The sequence below is a fragment of the Triticum dicoccoides genome, chromosome 3B (assembly GCF_002162155.2).
Source record: "Triticum dicoccoides isolate Atlit2015 ecotype Zavitan chromosome 3B, WEW_v2.0, whole genome shotgun sequence".
In the NCBI taxonomy this organism is placed as follows: Eukaryota; Viridiplantae; Streptophyta; class Magnoliopsida; order Poales; family Poaceae; genus Triticum; species Triticum dicoccoides.
In genome coordinates, this window is record NC_041385.1 from 530731149 (window position 1) to 530747245 (window position 16097).

The 16097-nt window shown below is 47.6% G+C and overlaps 2 protein-coding genes across 2 annotated transcripts; both read left to right on the forward strand.

The window, feature by feature from the left end:
- The first annotated feature begins 2091 nt into the window (after positions 1 to 2091).
- On the forward strand, positions 2092 to 4362 carry LOC119281497 (CASP-like protein 3A1). The gene is made up of 3 exons (XM_037562002.1): positions 2092 to 2658; positions 2746 to 2881; positions 3980 to 4362. Exons 1-3 carry the CDS (start codon positions 2387 to 2389, stop codon positions 4145 to 4147), a joined length of 576 nt encoding a protein of 191 aa, XP_037417899.1. The 5' UTR covers positions 2092 to 2386; the 3' UTR covers positions 4148 to 4362.
- Positions 4363 to 9570: 5208 nt separating this feature from the next.
- LOC119279626 lies at positions 9571 to 10482 on the forward strand. Its single transcript, XM_037560808.1, has one exon. It carries the CDS (start codon positions 9571 to 9573, stop codon positions 10480 to 10482), a length of 912 nt encoding a protein of 303 aa, XP_037416705.1.
- The last annotated feature ends 5615 nt before the right edge of the window (positions 10483 to 16097 follow it).

Sequence of the window (16097 nt, forward strand, 5' to 3'; positions counted from 1 at the left end):
ACATAAGTACAGAAGCTATACATAGTCTAACACAAGCAACATACTTCTTCGGCATGACATGGCGTCGACACTTCATCGTCATGGAGGGACGCCTTCAAGTGACGCATCATCGCCGACACGCTGTTGCAACGCCATAGCCGACACTTCATCGCCAAGGTCTCCATCAACATGGTCTTCACCAGCATCATCGTCAACACACCGTCGCCGCCGCCTCGTCCACAAGATGGACACCTAGCGTCCTCTGACAGACTTTTCTGCAAGGCGCGACCTCGACGACGGCAATGACCGCGTCACGACGACGGCATCTTCCGCGTCATCCACGACGGCACGACTACATCGACACGGCGTCACTACAGTGACGACCCTACACGGCCACACGGTTCTGGCAAAACCGATGTATGCTAGATGGGCTTCCTCCGGTCTTGGCAAAATCGGCGGACTCATCTCCGGCGGCACCCTCTGACATCCGCAAGGTGCATCGTCCACATCTGCAGCTCCGTCATAGCGCATTTTTTTGCGCCTCCGGCTTTGTGGCTTCATCATCCACGACTACCTCGACCACAGCTACATCACCATGATCGACATTGACATTAATGGCTACGTCTACAACAACTCATCGGCAACAACTCCAGTCAACAGCGTCCGCGTCGTCACTAGCGTCCACGCCACTCCCGCTGTGACTGCGGGAGGGAAGAGAGGAGAAGGCAGGAAGGCACCAGAAGGGGACGCAGTCACCGCCCTAGGTGCCGACCCATCAGAGACGCAGTTGATGATGATGCGTTGGAGAAGACGACGAAAGCACAAGAGTTCAAATTCAGTCGTCATCGCCCGCTTCACTCCCGCTACGACTGAGGGGGAATGTTAGAAGTATAATTATGTTTAAGTTAGAGATTAGGAGTTAGAGATAGGATTGGTTTAAATCATGTACGACTTGTCCCCTACTCCAAGTCTCTCTCATATATTGTACTCTATATATATCCCACACCTGGGTCAGATCAATACAACATACAACACATAATATTATCATTCTACAATTTTCACAGGTCGGAAACGCTGGTGATAGCGGACCCGGGATTGCGTAACAATTGGTATCAGAGCCCAGGTGCCCGGAATGAATCTCGGTAGACTCACGGGTGGTCGGTCATGGTTGGTGGGCTGGAAACGCTGGTGTTAGCGGGCCCATGGATGACCGATGTGTGAGGGGGAGGTTGTTGGGTTTTAGTCCCACATCGATTGTGGGGGAGACATAACACGACTTATAAGAGCGGGGGTGTCCCCTCCTAACAGGCTAGTCTTTTGGGGGAGAGGGCCCAAGGCCTATCATAAGTCGGTGTTGCTCTTCGATTGGGCCTCATTGACGCATGTGGGTCGGAAGCGCTGGTGATAGCGGACCCGGGATTGCGTAACAGTAGGTAAAGATAAAGATTGCTAGTCATCCCGTAATAAATAAATCTTTTAACAGCACTAAATATCCTCAATTAAGTCGTCCGCCTTCATATGTTCCCGTGCTGCTGGTATATGAAGAACCCAACCAGTTGTCGTCTCGAGTGAGATATTGCCGTCTCTTCCTTGAGGATGCCATCCTTTGGCGACCTCGCCTGCCGCGTGCTGTTCGCAGCTACGCCAATGCTTGACAATCTAGCATCTCCCACACCCCTGTAAAGTAGCTCTTCTCTCGTGCTGTCACTCTTGTCAACTCTATAAACCTTTAAGCGTTTGGCCACTTTGAAATGATAGAGGTGTGTTTTCTAGTGATTTCATGGGCACTGAGCGAGATCTTAAATCTTTGTAATACATGTCCCATGAAAACTGGCGCTCACTTCTTCTGCCTTAAAGAACCATACCCTAAATCAGTCTTAAGGTAGGCTTACCTAGTGATTTGGACAACCGTATTGTATTGTATCCCAAATAACTAACTCATGTGACTGCAAATATTTAGTCTTGCTAATTCTGCCTTCTCCTTTTAGTCCACTGCATTTGGTAGAATACGCAGATTCCCACGAATCTTTGGAGAGAAAAGAAAAGATTCCCACGCAATTGCTTTGTTATTGTAATAACTATAGCACTTAGCACTTTTCTTAATGCACAAAATACACATCCTGGTGACACTTGGCGATAACTGCAGTTGTCAGCTAAAATCTTATCCTAGTGATAGGCTAGCAAACAACTTACAGGTCTTGCGTAGCTCGAAAGCCGTGCTGCTTTTGTCATAGCATGGTGACAGCAAGTACAAAAAAACGCTCACGGGTGCATCATATATGCATACAAAACATGGGTTCTCACTTCTCAGCCAGAGACATCTTTCTACTAGAATCCTCCAACTCCCCCTTCAGTTGCATAGCCAGAAGCTTCTAGGAACACAAATCCAGAACCAGGAGCAACAGGAATGGGCTCCTTTGCTAATGGCCAGAATGGTTCAGAGCTTGGCATCCAGATGCCGGCCATGGGGAGCAGCGCGGTGCTGGAGCCTCCCACAACATCTGTAGCACCAAGATGTCCACGGCTGGACATGGCCATGGTGGCAACCAGAGCTGCAGCCCTCGTGATGGCGCTGCTCTCAATGTCGCTCATGGTCTCCGCCAGGCAACGGGGTAGTCTCATCATCTTTGGCATCGAGATTCCACTGTATGCCAAATGGTCCCTCTCTGATTCGCTGAAGTAAGTCTTTGAACTGTTGTAGTTTGAAATCTGTAAATAATCCCCGTGCAGAATACTGAGTTCTGATGGTGTTGTTCGTAACTTCAGATCCTTGGTTGGGATATCTGCAGCAGCAGCTGCCTACTCTCTGGCACAACTTCTGTTGATTGCATACAAGGCATTGAAGAAAGTCCCTGCGGTTCCATCCAGGCGCTATGCCTGGATGCTGTTAGCTGGTGATCAGGTCTGTTATGGTCATTTTGATCTGATTCTGCAGTGTCTAGTAATTATCGTTGTTATTTGTGCTCTGATGATTAGATTTTATTTTTTAGCCATGTTGTTTCATACCTTCTTTTCCTGTTTGTGATGTCTGCATAACAGTATGCAATGTCATATGTACTTTACCGGTGGGTCAGTAGCCAGTACTACTATAGGTGGTTGGTTGAGTTAGTTCTAAGTTGCGATTGAAGAAATCTCCTGCTAGCAACTGGCATCTTAGTACAATTTATTTAGTTTCTTATCATTAACTTGCCATGTCTATATGTTGGCTACATAAAAATAGTTTGTTACCTTTTTCTTTCTTGAATGTCCACCTAAATGTGCATCATTTTGTGTTAGGACGAATCACCAAATGATGCCGGTCTTTACAAACCAAAGTCGGTAAAACAATGCAAAGAGAGCAGCAAACTAGAAAAAGAAGGAATTGTTCTTGAGAAGCAGTAAACAAAAAATCCTTGCTTGATTTAGATGGAATTTTGTCCCTAGCCATAAAAGACTACAGAAAACGAGTCCTTGTTTATAGCTTACAGGGACATCATTCTGTTCTTTTGTGCATGTGAGTGTGCAGTGTTGCAGAGTATTCCCATTATGTCCTTTATCAGTGAACGTTCTAGTCTTATGCATTCGAGAAATACACTGATATATCACTTCATAAACATATTTTTTATAAGAATATTCTGCACTTTTATTAGAAGTACGCATGAGAAAAATTGAGCATCATGTATGTTGAGTATCGTGATTATTAAAAAAGCTAGGATAGCGTAGGATATTATCCTACCTTGCCTTGTATTCCAAGATGATCATATACTACATTGAACTATTCCACCAATCCTCTTTCTTTCTTCTAACATGGTATCTATCGCAAGTCGATCTTAAACCCTAGCCGCCGTTGCTTTCGCACCCGCGCGCCGCCCGCGGGGCGGTCGGCCTCCATGACCGCCGCCGATCGTGTTGATCGGCTGCCCTAGAGAGTCTTTTACCCGATCCATTGATTGGAATTTTTTCTCTCGCTAATTAATTGATCAGTTTTCTTTTTTGGTTCTCTGATCTGATCTAAAAACAGACTGAGTCGCCCGTCCACCGTCGTCTCACCGCGCGTCTCTGCCCCAGTATTGGATCGTGGCCTCCACAACTCTCCTCCGTCCAGATCGGCTGCGACCTACAATGCTTGGTTGTGCGGGCGTCCCTGATTGCTTGGGCGAGACGTTGGGGCATTTTTAATGCACGATGAACTTTTCTTTACAACGGTGAACATTTTTCTTATAATATGAACGTTGAACATATTTTGAATGCAAATTGAATATTTTTGTAATATATGTTGAAATATTTGCTTAAGATATGAAGAAAAGTTTACTTAATGCACAGTGATTTTTTTGTAATTTATGGTGAGCATTTTCTTAATACACGATGAGTTTCAAGAGCATTATGGTGAACATTTTCTTAATACATGGTGAATTATTTGTATTTCAAGAAATGTTCAGCATGTGTTAAAAACTTATTATGTAAATCATTCTTGCATTTCAAGAAACAGGTCGATTTTTTTAATAAAAGTTGAACAGTTTTAATGCATTTCTAAAATTTATTATGATTACACATTTATTTTTAATACATGTTGTCAACTTTTTAAATAACAATGCATTTTAAAAAAATATAATCAATATGCGAGTAACTCAAATAGAAATCTGTGTGTTGGCATATTTTTTTAAAAGTTGTGTATTTGAATAATATAACTAGGATACATAGTAATTGTGCATGGTTGTGGTCCTCAGTGCAGACACATTAAATTTGGGCCATGCCTGTGTTCTAGTCTGGTGCTTGACACTTAATAATACTAATATGTAATCGCAAAAAATATATGTATTAATATCATGATTAAAAAAACAGTGACCCAGCGCGCAGCCTCGCTGGGCCAACCGCCGGCCCAATGTCTTCGGGCTAGTACAAAATCGGTCTAGCCTGCTCTACGTCGTGAGCGCTGCCATGACCAGGTGCCTAGTACAAATGCCCGTGCATTGCACCGGGCGAATATTAAATATAACTTGCTCCATATGCCATTATGCAATACTTTTTTAATTCAATTTTTACAAACGTCAGAAATAAGGTTACATTAAGTATTTTTTTGGACCATGGAATTTGGACGTATCCTAACAATGTTCGACATGACCTATTTCACCTCTTCGATGAAACAGTAGTTGTGCATGGAATAGTCTTTCAATCAATTTTATTTATTGTTGTACAGAAAAAAATGAATATTTAATAATTTGTGAATGTGTTTTTAAAAGAAATTGATAATGTTTTTAGAATGGAATCATTTTTATGGTGACAAACATTTTTCAGAATATTATAGTTAATTTGTAATTTATTTTGCACTGTTTTTTGGGCTTGCCCATTGAAATACTTTTATTCACACACACGCGCACATACACACAACACGCACGAACTCAATCTTTCTTCACGTTCCCCATTCTCCTTCCCCACTGCTGGACAGCGCCGCCGCCGACGCCTCCCTTGTCCCCGTTGTTCTGGGAGAACAAGGGTAGGAAAAATAACGCTTCCGGTGTCTTCTGCCTGCGCCGCCGTATGAACGGGACCTTGGGCGGCTCCTGCTTCCTCCCTGTTCCTTCCCACCCCTCCTCCTCCAACCAAGGAACGCAGCCGCCGTCTGGAAGCTTGTCCTTCACGTTCAAGCAACCCCTCCTTTCTTATATGCTCCAACCTTGGTTAGTTGTGTCAGTAGTAGTATAGTTAGCAGATTCAGATTTGCTTTGTAGCTAGCCTTTGACACTTTTTGATTAGTTATTAAACAATGTGTATGGCCCATGTAGTCACCATGAGAAAGATCTCTATTGCTCGATAGTGTACTGCTTACATGTTCAAGCATCTTAATCCTAACAAAACAGAGCATCACAATTGCTTCAGGAATATGCAACGCTATACTCCGAGGCCACCTTCAGAGAACAAATCAGAAGATCCTGCAGCATGTCGAGTCAACTCACGTACAACATTAATAGGTATTTTATATCCACTATATGAATTACTCTCTCGTGTGTGTGTGTGTGTGTGTGTGTGTGTGTGTGTGTGTGTGTGTATTTCTTCTCTAGATACCAAGAACCATTTTTCGTGATTTACATTTACACACAAACATCCAATGTTACCGACACACATGTCACTCGCATGCCTAGCTGCCTGACATGTTTTTGTGACAGATTGCTTGGCGGTTGCTAGTAGTACCCTATAAATATTGCTCAAAGCTACTTCATGCTGCCACTTGTTGCAGTTGGTGGCATCAAAATTTCGTTGATTCCAGTCAATCAAGTTTTTCTGCTAAAGCTTAGCATGTACTCCCTGAAAATGGATCAAAGGAGATGTATCTAGAGTAGATACATCTCCTTTTATCCATTTTGATGACAAGTATTTCCGGACGGAGGGAGTAACTTAAGTCTCTGGCTGAGGGATCTTTACTTTGAAAAGGTTTGATCTGAATCTATCTTGAAAGAATAACTTGAGCTCTCGCTTATTAAGATCAGGCTTTTATGTTCTACATTTATTAAAGAAAGTATTCTAGAACAAGAGAGCACACTTAATTCAACTTGCAGTTTACATAGGCTAAGATGTGCACTGAAAACAAAAGTTGGTGATGCCAAATAAACCATAAATGTGTTTTTTTCTTTGCATTCCTCTCGATAAACTTGCATATCTTACATTGTGTTGTTCCTGTATTTGATGCAAAGATCTAATAATTTCACATCTATCAGTCCTAAAGAGTGCAAGCTGTCCATATACAGGCAAGGTAATGATGATGGAACCTATGGTTGCAGACACAAAGGAAAGTTCATGCCTTTTTCAAAATGACAGAATCATATTTTGCTTGGCATGAGATCGGACGTACCTCAGGTGGAGCATGGTCTGTACGGCGAGATTGTAAGACAACGTAGAAAGGCGACTTGTAGCGCAAAGCCGACGTACAAAGCTAGCCAAGCCAGCGGAAGCCGTGTGCTTGTATCTGTAGCAGCACGGCGTGTGTAGCTAATTAGAATTCAAAATCTTGCTAAATAAAGCAAGGAGAAGCCGTGTCTTTGTCTCGGGCTCTTGTACATACCAAATTAGGATTCTGATTGCTATTTTTGTAACAAAAACGTGTATTGTTAAGTACGTTTCTTATTCCTATTTTGTAACAAACTTGTGCACCTTTGTGGTTTGGATACTGAGATTGATAAAAACTCCGCCTATGTCTTCTAGGCATAGCCGGTCCCAAGCCCGGGTAAAGGAGGAGGGTTGTGATAGGCTTGGCGAGCCAACGTAAAAACTAGCCAGTCCCATAGGTATGAAACCCATTTGAGCGAGAATAGTACTAGGATGGGTGACCTCTTGGGAAGTCCTCGTGAAAGGGTTTCATATCTAAGGGTTGTGATAGGCTTGGCGAGCCAACGTAAAAACTAGCCAGTCTTTTGGGTATGAAACCCATTTGGGCGAGAGTAGTACTAGGATGGGTGACCTCCTGAGAAGTCCTCGTGAAAGTGTTTCATATCTAGCCTACCCCAACTTTTTTGGGATAAAAGGCTTCGTAAGTAAGTAAGTAAGATACTGAGATTGATAAAACTGAGAATACATATAGATGTGTAATTTGTTTTTTGGTTGATCTTTAAGAAATAAAAGCTTTTTTTGAAGGTCGGTTATCAAAATCCTCTGCAATGTTCAGTTCAGTGATTTCATCTATTTTCTGCAGTCACACAAAAATAAAAGGTAAACCCTCCAACTGTTAGAAGCACTATTGCTGAAATCTTGAAACAGAGGTAGTACATCATAGTCAGTTTACAGTTGGGATGTTACTGCATAAATTGCCACTTCACCTCACCAGTGACCACCACCTCTAGTCTAGCATATATGATAATGATAATATGGAGCCCGGTGTCTCTTTCCTAGCAATATATCATGTAAATGCAGAGTAAATTGATACAAGGTCAGAGAACCATGATATGCATCATGACCACATCGACCTTTAGCGAATTAGCATCACTCTTTTTCAGCTTTGACGCAAAATAACAGGAAGAAAGGCCCCAATCTGAATATATGACACTTACAGTCCGCACATCGGTATCATCCAGCGTTATTGTGCAATGTCCGAGAGCCGAACCTCCTTGGCCTCCACCTGAGTTGGATCGGACGCCTTTAGCACCTGCACGCACACACACAGCAGAGACATCAAAACCAGGCGAAATCAAACTGAGCTCACACCAACATATAATTCTACGAGGGGGGCAATCAATGGTGATGCTGCTACTAATTTCCCCTTCTTCATCCATCTTCCTTTCACTGGTGTGAATGCACAAGACAATCAGCTACGAACAAACAAATCTACTAAATCACGCGAGACTGTCCCCTCTTAAATTTAGAGATCCTTAATGAACTAATTTTGCTTCATGGAACAGGGTTGATGTGGTATATTCTGTTGACTTATCTTCTGATTGTTAGATCAAGGAGATGAATCAAGTTGATGTGGCAACAATATGAGCAGTGTCACAATCAGTCCAGTACATACTATACAGCTTCACTGATTTCATAATATTTCCCTGAGATAAATATCTTGACTTTCCTTTGCCCTACCTGAATCCATGGCTGGCAGAGAATATATTTTTCATCGGAATCTACAATGGTAATATATTTTCAGAAATATAAACAAGTGTACTTGCCAACCTATATTAAGAAGTCGACTATTAGATATTCACTTTACGCTTGCAAAGAGCCTTCCCAATAACCTATATATTGCTGGACATATTTTTAGAATAACCGAATCTTTTCTTCATTTGGTCATAATGGCATCGTTTTATACATAGGAACATCTGGAAGAAAACACGAACCATTGTCCTATTCATTAATATTCATAAATGCAGGATCAATAAAATCAAGTTTGCAGGAACCTTTTCAAAATGCAGTTTTTGATGTTCCATGTTATTTCCCAGGGTAGAAAACACCCGAGATGAACAACGTGACAGATCAAAGAGGAGTATTGCTGGCAAGTTCCTTTGAACCTGCTTGATCTAGATCATCGGCTCAATCCTGCTGATAGATAATCCATGATGTGCTCTTGGGAAAGAGAAAACAAGAAGAGGGACGCTGCACCTTGCCAAGTGGGAGGCTAGATGATCCACTGAGCCATCTGCTTTTTTCCTTCTCAACATCAAACTTGGGCTTCCATGTATTCTCCAGGATAGAGGTGGCTACCTTCTAATCATCGGCAAAAAGAATATTGCCATAAAGGATGCCATCATGTTACGGACCAACCTACTACCACTGCCACAGCGGCCCGTCAAGGCGATGGAGTGCAGCAACGGACCCGGAGAGCCCACGAGCCCAACAAGCGCTACACCGGCCCAGAATGGACGACCTAACTACTTAAGCAAGGGCGAACTGGAGGAAAGGTAGGCAGAAACGAGACACCGGCGGCGGCTTCCTCTCTCTCCCGGTCCCCTTTTCTTCCTGTATCCAAGAACCCTAGATCGAAACCTTCCAATACCTCTGTACTAAGCTAGTGATTGAGTTAAACTACCTAAGGGGAGCGTAACATTTGGTATCAGCAGCCTTTTCCCCCACCACCTCAACCCTGGCGGTCGTTTTCCTTCGATCATCCAAACCCGCCGCGGCAAGCACACAGCCATGGAGGAGACCAACAAGGCCCTGGACGATCTGACAGCGGCGATCAGCGGCATATCGGCCCAGATAGGCGAGATCCACCCCATCGTCCTCGAGCTCCAGGGGTGGCGACCGGCCGTCGAGCGCTCGATGGAGGACCTGCGCTTGGAGGTGGGCGAGCTGCGACAGCGACTTAAGGAGGTGCAGCCAGAGACCACGCCGCTGCCCGATCCGGCATCCGCGGCAGCTACAGAGTTGGCGCAGCCAATTCGCCTCACGGATCTGCCTCCACTCCTTCCGTCGACGGCAATACCGCCACTCAAGCCTGCTCCGATCGCGGACGCGCGTCTTCCTCAACCCAGCGAGCGCCTCTTGCCTCGCGGTGGTGACGGCCACGGGCCCGCTGGCCACGGCAAGACGCAAGATAACCGGGGGCTGTCGCCGGGGGAACGGACCCCGCGGGCACCTCCGGTCACGGGTATGGCCGATTTCCACCCTTTTGCTGCAGAGAGTTCATTTATGGGAGAGCGTCAATTCGGATTCGCCCGATTTCCACCTCCCCCACGTTTTGATTTTCCTTTGTTCGATGGTGATGGGCCACGAGCTTGGCGTTTGAAATGTGAGGCGTATTTCAGAGTCTGTACACTTAGTCCTAACACTTGGGTGAGCTGCGCCGTGATGTATTTCATCGATGGGGCACTGTCTTGGTTGCAATCCACCAAGGCGCATCTAATATATACAGACTGGGGTAGTTTTGCAGAAGTAGTGTGTGCACAGTTTGGGAGAGAGGAATTCCAGTCCCTGTTGCGACAATTCAATCGTCTGCAGCAGAGCGGTTCGGTGACTGAATATACAGAGAAGTTCACGCAGTTCATGCACAATTTGGTGGCACACCATGAATCATGGGAGCCATCGTATTTCATTACACTTTATTGATGGGTTGAAAAAAGATATTAGAGCTGCAGTAGTTTTACATCGACCAAAAACGCTCGATACTGCTGTCGATCTTGCCTGTTTATAGGAGGAGGTGCTCAAAGCAATGCGCAGGGAGGACAAGAAGGACGATCGCCGGTACTCAACACCGGTATCGTCTCGAGCGGTGCCACGCACGGCCCTGCCCTTGCCTCCACCGCCGGTCTTCGCTCCAACCAATCCTGCGGCGCCCGTGGAGGGCCGCAGTACAGACCGTCGCGCACAGGAGGCGGCGCACTCGCAACAAGCAGAGGACAAGATCGCAGCTCTCCGCGCATATCGGCGCGCGCGGGGACTCTGTTTCACCTGCGGCGAGCGCTGGGGGCGCGACCACCGCTGTGGACCGACCGTGCAGCTGCACGTGGTGGAAGAACTACTGGCGATGATGCACAACGAGCCAAGTGACTCCAACGACCTGAACCAAGACGAGGCGGCAAGCGAGCAAGGGGCAGATTGCTGCGTCCTTTCCAAGGAGGCTCTTGATGGAGGGGAATCCAACACCACCATGCGTCTCCACGGCTGGGTCCAAGGCCAGGAGGTGTTGATGCTCGTCGACTCGGGCTCCTCCCACAGCTTCATCGGCGAATCCCTCGCCGCTCGGCTGCAAGGTGTGGTCAAGGCCAAGCACCCGTTGGCAGTGCGGGTGGCCAACGGTGGTGTCATGCGCTGTGATCAAGAACTGTCGAAGTGCCAATGGCAGACCCATGGAGTCACCTTCGACACCACCCTTAAGGTACTTCCATTGGGGTGCTATGACGTCATTCTTGGCATCGACTGGCTAGCACAGCACAGCCCCATGAAAGTGCACTGGCTGGAGAAGACGATGGATTTTGAGTACCAAGGCTCCACCATCCACCTCCAGGGGGCGAAGGCAGATGTTAGCCAATGCAAAGCCCTTTCCGGCGAGGAACTGGCTGAGTTGTTGCATTGCGCTGGGGTCGTGCACATGGTTCAGCTTTGTGCCACTATGCAAGGGGAGCCAAGCTTGACAGAAGTGCCGGTGCCTGCAGAGATTGAGGCACTGATCAGCGAGTTTGAGCACTTGTTCGCAGAGCCGAAGGGGCTACCACCGCGGCGTTCGTTCGATCATTCCATCCCTCTGCTTCCGGGAGCAAAGCCGGTCAATGTGCGCCCATATCGCTACAGTCCATCTCAAAAGGACGAGATTGAGAAGCAGGTAGCGGACATGCTTGCTCAGGGGATTATTGCACCCAGCTCCAGTCCGTTTGCGTCGCCAGTACTGCTAGTCCAGAAGAAGGATTTGTCCTGGCGTTTCTGTGTAGACTACCGCCAGCTCAATGCCATAACAGTCAAGAACCGTTTTCCATTGCCGATCATCGACGAGCTTCTGGATGAACTCGCGGGGTCTAGGTGGTTTACTAGCTTAGATCTCCGAGCCGGATACCATCAAATACGTATGAAACCCGAGGACAAGTACAAGACTGCTTTCAAGACCCACCATGGGCATTTTGAGTTCAAGGTGCTAGCGTATGGCCTAACAGGTGGACCTGCTACCTTCCAGGGGGGAATGAATATTGTGCTAGCTCCAGTTAATCGCAAAGGGGTGATGGTTTTTATCGACGACATCCTGGTGCACAGTGCCACACTAGAGCAGCACCGAGATAAGCTGCGACAAGTGTTCCAGCTATTGGACGAGCATCAGTTAAAGGTCAAGAAGAGCAAATGCACGTTTGCCAGCCCGAACTTGCTGTACTTGGGGCATGAGATCAGTGGAGAGGGGGTGCGCACCGACAACAAGAACATTGCTGCCGTCGAGAAGTGGCCAACACCCTCCACCGTCAAGGAAGTGCGCGGTTTCCTTGGCCTCGCGGGTTACTACCGCAAGTTTGTGAAGAACTTTGGCATCATCAGTCGTCCTTTGACAGACCTGCTTAAAAAGAACACCGTGTTCCGCTGGACATCATTGGAGGAAGCAGCCTTCCAGGAGCTTAAAAAGGCGCTGATCACTGCACCAGTTTTGGCATTGCCAGATTTCAAGGTTCAGTTTGAATTGGAAACAGATGCTTTAGACAAGGGGATTGGGGCAGTCCTCAAACAAGGCAAGCATCCAGTGGCATTTCTGAGCAAGGCTTTAGGCCCGCACAACAGCGCCCTGTCCACCTACGAGAAGGAGGGACTGGCAATCCTGTTAGCAGTGGAGCATTGGCGCCAATATTTGTAGAGTGATGATTTTCTCATTCATACGGATCAGCGTAGCTTGGTCCACCTTGAGGACCAGCGGTTGGCAACCCCGTGGCAGCAGAAGATCATGTCAAAGCTGCTTGGTCTGCGTTACAGAATTGTCTACAAACGCGGCGTGGACAATCGGGTGGCTGATGCACTATCTAGGCGTCCAGGACCAGCTCAAGGAGACCTTGCGTCAATCACAATAGCAGTGTCAGCATGGTTGGAGTCAGTTCAACAAGGGTATAAGGACGATCCTATAGCGCGCAAATGGCTAACACGACTGGCCACAGGAACAACCAACACGGATGGATTCACATTGGACTCTGGAATCATTAAGCAGCACGGACGAGTTTGGCTCGGCAACAATGTACAACTTCAGAAACAGGTGTTGTCTGCATTACATGCAAGTGCCATTGGTGGACATTCAGGTTTCAACGTCACCTATCACAGAGTGAGACGGCTGTTTACTTGGCCTGGGATGAAGCAACACGTGCGACTGTTTGTTGAAGAATGCCAGACTTGCAAGCAAGCTAAACCAGAACGGGTCTGGTATCCTGGCCTCCTAGAACCACTGCCGGTGCCCAAACAGGCTTGGGAAGTTATCACCATGGATTTCGTGGAAGGACTACCGCAATCAGCAAGGTACAACAGTGTATTGGTGGTGGTGGACAAGTTTTCCCGGTATGCCCATTTCATTCCCTTGTTGCATCCCTTCACGGCATTTCAAGTGGCTCAAGTGTTTGTCAACAACATCTACAAACTCCATGGACTGCCAACAGCAATTGTTTCAAACCGAGACCCCATCTTAACTAGCACTATGTGGAAAGAGCTGTTCCGACTGACTCACACCGAACTCCGCATGAGCACGACACGACACCCGCAGACAGATGGGAAGTCTGAGCGAGTCAATCAATGCCTGGAGACCTATTCGAGATGTTTCGTCCATGCTTGCCCGACCAAGTGGTCCCATTGGCTGGCCCTCGCCGAGTTCTGGTACAATACTTCTCCTCACTCTGCCCTTGGGACATCCCCATTTGAAGCCTTGTATGGACCTGGACGATTGGCTGCAAGACCGGGCGCAAATGGAGGCCCTGCTCCGGCAACACCTGCTTCGTGCTCGTCAGCAAATGAAGGAGTCTGCAGACAAGAAGAGATCAGTCCGCGTGTTCGCAGTGAAAGACCGGGTGTTCCTGAAGATTCAACCGTACATTCAACGGTCTCTAGCTACGAGAGCTAACCAAAAACCGTCCTTCCGGTATTTTGGTCCTTTTCAGGTGGTGCAACGGGTCGGCCAAGTCGCCTACAAGCTTCAGCTTCCCGCCTCATGCAGCATCCACCCGGTCTTTCACGTGTCCCAGCTGCGCCGGGCCTTGCCGCCGGCGGAACAAGCCCTAGACGAGCTGCCAGCGGAGGCGGCGCCAAACCCCGAACCCGTGGAGATCCTCGACACTCGCCTTCACCGTCATGGTACGGCTTTGGTTCCTCAAGTACTCATTCGCTGGACGGGGCAACCTGCTGCTGTGGCAACTTGGGAAGATCGCGAGGAGCTCCAACACCGTTACCCAGCCGCTCCAGCTTGGGGACAAGCTGATTCTCAAGAAGGGGGGAATGTTACGGACCAACTTACTACCACTGCCACAGCAGCCCGTCAAGGCGATGGAGTGCAGCAACGGACCCGGAGAGCCCACGAGCCCAACAAGCGCTACACCGGCCCAGAATGGACGACCTAACTACTTAAGCAAGGGCGACCTGGAGGAAAGGCAGGCAGAAACGAGACACTGGCGGCGGCTTCCTCTCTCTCCCGATCCCCTTTTCTTCCTGTATCCAAGAACCCTAGATCGAAACCTTCCAATTCCTCTATACTAAGCTAGTGATTGAGTTAAACTACCTAAGGGGAGCGTAACACATCATGCATTGTCCAGATCTTAATTCCAATAGCAGCAATTGGATCAAAGTCAGGCTTGTCAAGCTCAAATACTCAGGGTTGGGGATATCTTGGGGCTTCCAGATTCCCTTGTAGCTGGGGTTGTCAATCAGGGGCGCATGCCACTTGCCTTTGTAGGAAGAATTCTGCTTCATCGGCCTCTTCCATTCACCACAACCAGGTGCCTCTTCACAATTGGGGAGTTGGGGTTGTCAATCTTCAGTGCTTCCCATTTGCCATCCTCCTCCTCATCCCACGACATAGGCAACCTCGGTGGCCTATAGCTCCACCTCAGGCACTGAGCGGAGGCAGAGGGAAGGACGAACACGTCAAGGAGCAGCAAGAAATCAAAATCGAAGCGGGCCAAATTGGCTGAGGGAGGCGGGCGGGCGCAGATCTCGCAGCCCGGCGGCTCACCTTGTCTTGTGCGCTGGCCTTGGCCTCGTCCTCCGTCGCTGCCGCCTCGTCGTCCTAGGCGAAGGCGAGCGGGGTGTCCGGGCTCGCAACGCCCTCGCTACTATCGTCATCGGCCGCGGGCTTCTCATTCGGCGGCGCCGCCAGGGCCTTCCTTGGCCGGCGCCGGCCCCACGAGGGGAAATCCGCCCGCGCCTCCTGCTGCTTCTGCTGCTGGCGGCGGCAGCGGTTGCTGGCCTGCACGATGGATAGCAAGTCCACAAGAGCTCGCCGAACTCCTCCTCCCATGCGCGTCCTCTCCCAGCCGCGCCGGACGCCATGGATCTCGGCGAGCGAGCAAGGGCTTGGGTGGGCTTCTGCGGGCGATGGGAGAGCAGGGGAGGAGGCGGAGGTTTGGTTATTTTAACTTTAACCAAACGTTTTTCAGATTAGCCACTTTAAAAAAGGAGTGTGGGTTTAATATCAGAAACGACGGGGTCTTTTTTGCAAAAGGTGCGCGACGGTGAACTCAATCCGTGTTTTATTATTAGGGAGAGAGTAGCATGCCCCGTGCGTTGCAACGGGAAAATAGATTCATTGCCCATATTTAAGAGAATATTGTAGCACAAGCACCACACTTCAGAGACTTGATGGTACATCGTATGAATTCATGCATGATGGTTGATGCATACTCTTGCCAGTGCCACTTCAATGTTTGTGGCTAGCTTCAAGAGATAATTTGTGTGACATGTCCATTAATACATCTGAGCTCTATCTTTGACCTCTTGTTCCTTGGCTATAGATAACACTGCAGTGGATCATTTGTTCTTCCTTTCCTCACTGAACAAACAGATCAATATAATCTCATACAGGCCATTACCTTTTCCATGCACATAATCTGCCAAGGTCATTATTCTAGATTGCCCTGTAAAAGATAGTTGGTCATTATTCTAGATTGCCCTGTAAAAGAAAGTTGTTTTCTCATGATTGAATTAAACCTGTAAAACAGGATCCTTCTAATGTTGTTGCCCAAAAGCTTATGCTGGTTTTATATAATTGAGATATTTACCACCTT

Bases quoted from the DNA above. Each gene is read 5' to 3' on its own strand.
- LOC119281497 (XM_037562002.1), top strand. From the start codon at position 2,387: ATGGGCTCCTTTGCTAATGGCCAGAATGGTTCAGAGCTTGGCATCCAG. The intron at 2,659-2,745 runs GTAAGTCTTTGA...TCGTAACTTCAG, and splicing joins TCCCTCTCTGATTCGCTGAA to ATCCTTGGTTGGGATATCTG. The intron at 2,882-3,979 runs GTCTGTTATGGT...ATCTAAAAACAG, and splicing joins TGCTGTTAGCTGGTGATCAG to ACTGAGTCGCCCGTCCACCG.
- LOC119279626 (XM_037560808.1), top strand. From the start codon at position 9,571: ATGGAGGAGACCAACAAGGCCCTGGACGATCTGACAGCGGCGATCAGC.